At 43.3% G+C, this 7,614-nt stretch overlaps 1 protein-coding gene across 1 annotated transcript; it reads left to right on the forward strand.

The window, feature by feature from the left end:
• Positions 1-236: 236 nt before the first annotated feature.
• Positions 237-4,620, forward strand: LOC306932878 (GTP cyclohydrolase 1-like; the record flags this gene model as incomplete). The annotated part of the gene is made up of 6 exons (XM_079514854.1): positions 237-576; positions 1,764-1,876; positions 2,483-2,538; positions 3,202-3,233; positions 3,744-3,828; positions 4,478-4,620. The coding sequence occupies 6 exons, from the start codon at positions 237-239 to the stop codon at positions 4,599-4,601; spliced, it is 750 nt and encodes a 249-aa protein (XP_079370980.1). The 3' UTR covers positions 4,602-4,620.
• Between the last annotated feature and the right edge of the window lie 2,994 nt (positions 4,621-7,614).

Raw genomic sequence — 7,614 nt, forward strand, 5'->3', positions numbered from 1 at the left:
ACCATACGGATTGTAGCTTTAACTCATTGGTGACGAGTGTTTTGCTTTGGTCATCACGGTTGTGACGAATTGGGAAGTTATGCAAATAGGGCGGTACTACGAACACAGTGGACACCTAGAAGTGCAGGCAATATAAAAGCCTGCGTGCTTAAGACATGGCAGCACACTACTAGCCACAGCCGCTCCAAAACCTATTCATCACCATTACAAAAATTTACTCCCGACCAAAAAGAAACATGAACGGCCACTGCAACGGCAAAGGGAACGACATAGTGGCGGAGTTCCACTGCAACAACGAGCTGTCCATCGAGGCGAAGAAGTCGGCGCTCCAGCGCAAACACGAGACGTCCCGCAAGGTGGCGGAGGACGAGTGGCGGCTGCCCTGCCCCTTACTGGAGGCGGCGTTCAGCAGCATCCTCCTGCGAGAGGTGGGCGAGGACACGGACCGCCACGGCTTGTTACGCACGCCGCTGCGCGCAGCCAACGCGATGCCTTCTTTTTCGCAGTTAAGTGAGTTTGGGACCGAGGCTAACGCGATGCAGTTCTTCACCGAGGGCGACCACGAAAACATCCACGGTAATATTAAGACTTATTATACCTCTGGTTGCTGCACTGTTTGCAAGTCTGTCCTCGGTGTCCTGCAGGCTGCAACACGTCTGTTTGTTTGAACTACTTTCATTCCTGTTGTTGTAGTTGTGGTCTCTCCTTTAACCACTTTCATTCCTGTGTTTGGTCTCTCGTTGTAACCACTTTCATTCCTGCTGTGGGCATGTCATTATATATAGCATAGGCGATTAAAAAAGGGTTTAATACAACTTTAAAAAATGTTCCCTCAAAATAAAAAAAAAATAAAAAAAGCCAAATTGTTAAATGGGGCTTAAACAAAAGCTAGTAGTCTATACTGGATTTTAATGTATTTTGGCTATGGCAAATCTCTCATTCACTCACTCACTCACTCACGACTCACTCACTCACGAACGACTCACTCACACACACTCACACACACACACACACACACACACACACACACACACACACACACACACACTCACACACACACACACACACACACACACAAACACACAATTATTATCAATTCTGGTAAATAAATCATGTGACATCATGTGTATTTTCTCAGTGTCATGCACACTATAACCTGTTGTTATGGGAAACTCAGAAAGAATGTTTGCTTCAAGTCTCAACTGTTTGCTTCATGTCTCTCTGTGAACAGCTTCTCATTAGACCACATCTAAATAATGTAGGCCTACCTGGCCTACTATACCGTAATGTGAAAGCTGCAATAATCTGTGATTCGAACCCCCCCGTCTCTTGTATGCGAGACCACTCAAGTAGAGGCAAACACCCCCCCCCCTTTCCCAGGGGAGATCATTTGCTCTTATAAGGAGCTTCAGGGAGTGCTACTCAACCAGTCTTATACCTGACAACAAGGGTCTAAATTTCTCAATTTAAGAGTAGGGAGACCACCTCCAACCACTGCAGATCTACTAATACCATATCATTAACAATTCTAACAAACTGTTTCCCAAACCAATTTTTATGGGTCAGGACTTGAGTAGCCTCGGAAACCCAGACGTTTTTATTTCCAGGGAGAAAAAAAAATCTTTTCCTAAAGAAAACGCAAAACGATGCGCTGTGCTATTTTCACTAGTTTGGGTCCCAGGCATCTAATTTCTCTTTTTGGTCAAAGTAATCTGGCATGGGTGTTGTCAGTGAACATGTGTGTTATGTGTTTGTGTCCATAGACATCTTGAATGTGAATGACGCCATATTCGACGAGGACCATGACGAGATGGTAATAGTGAAGGACATAGATATGTTCTCTCGGTGTGATCACTCGGTGCCATTTTTTGGCAGGGTAAGTGTGTGTGTGCCTCTGTGTGTGTGTGTGTGTGTGTGTGTGTGTGTGTGTGTGTGTGTGTGTGTGTGTGTGTGTGTGTGTGTGTGTGTGTGTGTGTGTGTGTGTGTGTGTGTGTGCATACTGCGTGCATGTGTGTGTGCGTGGGGGGGTCTCATATTGGTCTTATGCGCTCCAGGCACAACTGCAGTATAATATCTTAATGGAAGAGCTGGGAGACCACCTGCGACCACTGCAGATGTGTCAGTTATTTTGTATCAACATACGGATTGGTTAAAACGTTTCATTCTTTAAAATAAGTCACGGAATGCAGCTTTAACCCATTCTGGGCGGGAACCCCTTTTGGTGTTAGCATTATGTTATGCTTTAGCTATTGAAAAATAGCAGATCTAAAAGCTCATAGGCTTGTAGGTCTGCTATTTTTGAAAAATCGAAGAACGACTGACATAGAAACATTTTTAGAATCTGATCTCAGGTCAAAATGGGTTAACGTAGCTCGTGCGCACGGAAATGCATTCGTGACGTCAGTGATGTCATTTTGTATTAGTGAGCCTTTGGTACATGCTGTGCGATCTTTGACCGAGTGTCTACTGTTATCGCTTCTAGGTACATATTGGGTATCTGCCAAACAAAAAGGGGGTCGGACTAAGCATGCTGGCAAGGTAAACCACAAACACACACAAACATACACACACACACACACACACACACACACACACACACACACAGATGCATGGACGTGTACACTCTCTCTCGCTGTGAAAGTGTGAAAGTGGCCACAATGTCTGGTTGTACGTTGACATTATTGCCGACTGGCTGCGTTCTTCTGTTATCTCAGTGCATTTCTCTGGTGGCTTAAACTCTAAGCCCTGTGGCCAATATCACCGTCCTCTCACCAGCCTGTCAGGCCATGAGAAAATCCCGTCGGACCTGTGGGAATCACACCGATGTGATCACAGTCTCTGTCTGTCTCCTTCTTGTCCATTTCTAGATCCACAAAGAGAGAGAGAGAGAGAGAGAGAGAGAGAGAGAGACAGACAGAGAGACAGACACATCAAAGCACTGGGCTCTTATGCAAAAAAAAGGGGGGGTAAAAAGACACACTGCTTCGCCAGCTTCTGGAACAAGCTGAACCCCCCTGGGGTCATGGGTTCATTATGGGACATTGGCGGAGGGCATAAGTCGGAAACATCCGACGAATAGTGTACCTTTAGTTCTTCCCACTTTAGTGAATGATTTATAGATGTTAAGAGCCCGGTCACCCCTGATTTGGATCAACAGAATGTCTGATCGTGGACTAACTAGCTCTTTCGTTCTGGTTGCAGGATTGTAAAGTACTTCAGCCAAACGCTTCAAGGTAAGACGCACATTTTTATTACATGTTTCATAGACTTCATGCTTAGGAGTTCATGTGCGATTAGGACATTGAGGTATTAGTATTAATATTGCAGAGGGAACAGAGGGAATCCCCCACTTGTCACTGGGGGGGAGATATTGGTCTCATGAGCTTCGGGCGGGGCTTCATGACAAGCAGGGTCTAAATGCCTCAGTGGAAGAGTAGGTATAACCTGACTCCGCCAGATGGGGCAGCAGAGAGTACACTGGGTTCCCCCCTCCTGCTCCCATCTGGGAACTATCAGGCAGACTTGATGCCCGGCCACAAAACGGCCTGGCCAATCAGCGGCAGCTAGAGGCGGGATCAAGGCATACACAGTGCTGCCTTGATCCCGCCTCTAGCTGCTGCTGAAAAAAACTTCAGATGTACTAGTTATATATATATTGCATTAATGTACTCATACTCATTGAAGCTATGAAATGTCATCTATTGCGTTTCGTCTTGATGGCTCAATATTCTTGTCTCCTTCAGTTCAAGAGCGACTCACAGAGCAGATTGCCACGGCAATATCAGAAGCTCTACAGCCAAGGGGGGTTGCAGTGGTGATAGAGGCAAAGTGAGTCCAACACACACGCACAAGCACACGCGCGCACACACACACGCGCACGCACGCACGCACGCACGCACGCACGCACGCACGCACGCATGCACGCACCAGTGTTTACAGTCCCATCCCATCACAGTCAGAACTGCAGCCTCACTCCCAATCTTCCGCCATAGTCTGAAAACCCACCTCTTCAGACTCCACCATGGCCCGTAGCACTTGCCCTAGATAGCACATTATGTAGACTTAGATAGTATTTTAAACAGACTTATAGCTTGTTACGTAGACAGCTCTAGAATTGCATTTTATGTAGTCATAGCACTTTATAGTACACATGTATAATATATTATATAGTATAGTATGTATAGGTTACATAGATACTCCACTGTTACGTTCTTAGTTTACGCATGATTCATGATAACTACTTTTTATATATGTGATGTATGCCATGCTTTTTGTTATTGCTTAATGTAAATCGCTCTGGATTAAGAGCGTCTGCTAAATGCCTCAATTGTAAATTGTACAGTCAAAGCTGGAATGTGACAAACGTTCTAAAGCTGCTCAAAATATTGCAGCAGTACACAAAGCACATGTTGACCCCATATGAGCGTGTCAACACGCAGCGACCCATGTTGAAAGACTTGTGTGTTTTGTGTTGCAGGCACATGTGCATGGTGATGCGTGGCGTCCAGAAGATCAATAGCCGTACAGTGACCAGCACCATGTTAGGTTTTTTCAGAGAAGACCCCAAAACCAGGGTAGAGTTCCTCACACTTATAAAGTAGCAACTAGGCATGTACGACTGACTCCTTGTATTTATACTTAACTGTAGTGGCGTGCCGGTGTGGTGCACTGAACACATAGCAGATCTACAAGGACACAAGCAGCTTGTAGATCGGATATTTTCAGTGTGCGACACGATGCACATTAAAGTATAAAATACGGCATAACTCCACAGCGCGTACGTATTTATCATTTCCAAAGGTCAGGAGTTCTGATGAATCCGCATTTAGCTTAAATCTGCAATCCATAACTTTATATTTAGTGAGTAAGATGTTGTTTTGACCAATCTGTATGGAATATTATGTTCTCGCTGCCTGGGGGACCCGGATTTGAAATACGGGTTGGTTGTGAAAGTTGTGGATTGCCGGTTTAAAACCCCATGACCAATAATATGCGGTATGAATCTGGATCTATGTAAGCGCTGCCCCTGGCTTATAGAAGGACACACACACACAGTCACACACACACACACACACACACACACACACACACAGTCACACAGTCACACACACACACACACACACACACACAGCCTCATCATAGATCTGGTAATCATGGTCTATCTTGTTACTAGGATCACTGACAATCAGACACTGTAATCCATGGTGCCTTAACTCGTCTCGGTTGGAGACCATGCCGTGCCATATTATAGGAGAATAGAATAGTTAGTTAATTAATTCAAGTATAAATATATAATGTTGCACATGCCTTAGATTGATGGGGATTTTTATATTATATGGATTTCGTTTTTGTTTTGTTTCCTATGGTGCTCTTTGTATTTATTTTATGAACGGCCATCAAATAACAATAAGCACAGACTTGAAATACTTGATAGATCCATTTACACTTGTAAATATTTGTATTGTAACAAATTACGTTTGTTTAAATGACGCATTGTGTGTGGTAAACGTGTTTTATCTGGTTTGTCACCTTTTATTTCAGACAATCTGTCGCTCTTGTCTGGCATCATTTTAGTTTTTATCAGTCAGCATTGTATAGTGTTGCTGTTGTATAGTGTTCTCTGGCAAAAATAAACTAATATAAATACAATAACGTGCGTGCGTGTGTGTGTGTGTGTGTGTGTGTGTGTGTGTGTGTGTGTGTGTGTGTGTGTGTGTGTGTGAATGTTACTTGAGTAAAACCTGTAAACCGAGGCAAAAGGTCAATCAAGGCCAGTTTGCTTAATGCTAATTTGGTGTGAAACCAGGCAACATAAGCCTAAGTGATGGCGGTGTTATCTTCTGTCTCGTTCCCCAGCAACAGGGCACAACAAAGGTAATACTGGATAATATCGTAATGTAATTGAACAATCTACTACCAAGGATTCTTGGAACCACATGATTAGCATATTCATCAAGCAGCCACAGTAGCTAGTGGCTTGAGCCAGACACAGAATGATCATTGATTTATATTAATCAATGATTGATTGGCAATTGAGCACAACAAAGGCAGCTCTACAAGCTCATAATACACCGGTGCATTGAAAAGTGTTTTGAGCTTGTAGCAAATTTTCACGTGAGTGTTGTAGTAGGGCTTAAGTGGTTAATCAGGCTAATTGATTTATTTGATTGAAAGATCTATTCGAATTTGTTCATATTGGTTCGTTGATGTATGAAATATGTGCATTCAAAAAATGTCCTTCTCAATTAGATTATTGAACGAGTAATCATTAGAGTAATCGCTATGAAAATGATTGATTTGCAGTGCTAATTAATTACCTGCCAAACACACTTGGCTGAAGGCTGATGTCAACTCACTTAAGCGTTATATTTTGTCAAATACTGAAAATAGGCGATCTACAAGCTCACGTCATCTGCTATTTTAGAAAATGTTCACTCCTCAAAAAGTAGGAACGTGATTCATGCCGTGCATGCACGAAATACATCACCGTAGCATACACACACTTATACTATAAGAACCGAGGGCCCGAGGGAGAGCAGGGCTTTTAAATGTCAGAAGGAGCTTGCTGCTAAGTGCCACCGACAGTCTCTGATCTACAACATCTGACCCCGAGGGAGGGCGGGTCACAACTGACGCTAAAGCCTGCTGAATCATAATCATGGATAAACATAATAACAAGATTATGTAATGGGATCTATTTATCCTGTGTATTGCCATCGTGACTGGTGTACCAATCACGGAGGCCGAACAGAACAAATATGGATACTATAGTCTATAGGCCTACGGCTGTGTTTCTGACTTTCTTCACCAGTTACAATATTACGTAGTACGGCCAAAACATCCTTCCCCAACACAGATATATTTTTAGAGTTTCTGCATTCAAAAGTACTCCTAGGGGTACCCCCATTTGAGAAACACTGCTATAAGCAATAGACTAAAATTATACACAATGCCTCAAGGCAGAAGCAAACATCAAACAATGGAATGTCAGACCATACTGAATGATTTAATACACTTGAAATGACCACACAATATATTACATACAGAAAGACAACACTTAATCTGACTAATCGATTAAATCAATTGGAAAAGATAATAGATTTTGTCCGGACGGCTATGGTACAGGTCCGGATTCCAGGCACCTCGGCTGCTGATGCAGCCTGACAGTGCGTCACGGGTTCTAATCCCAATCCTGACAACCCCCATCTCTCTCTCTCCACATTTCCTATCAGCCTACTGTCCTATCAATAAAGGCATAAAAGCACCAAACTAAATCTTTAAAAAATAAAATAACAATTTAATAAAAGATACTCAAAAATACAGAAAATAGCAAATCTAACAAGCTACGGCAATAATCGATAGTTGCAGCCCTGGTGGCCTCACTGAATGCTCATGAATGTGGCTGTTGCGGTTCCGTCTCAGTTTGGTTTAGAACTCTATTGACTTAACTAGTGTGTCGCCCATTCAAAACACAGCAACGTGGATAACAGCAAAAATACACTTTTAGCTATCTTAGTAGACAGTTTCGGCTTCATTTTCATTAGGTAGGACATTGTAGAGAGACAGGAAGCAGGGGGTGGAGAGAGGGAAGAGACATACAACATGTTTCATTGG

The sequence above is a fragment of the Electrona antarctica genome, assembly GCF_951216825.1.
Source record: "Electrona antarctica genome assembly, chromosome: 11".
In the NCBI taxonomy this organism is placed as follows: Eukaryota; Metazoa; Chordata; class Actinopteri; order Myctophiformes; family Myctophidae; genus Electrona; species Electrona antarctica.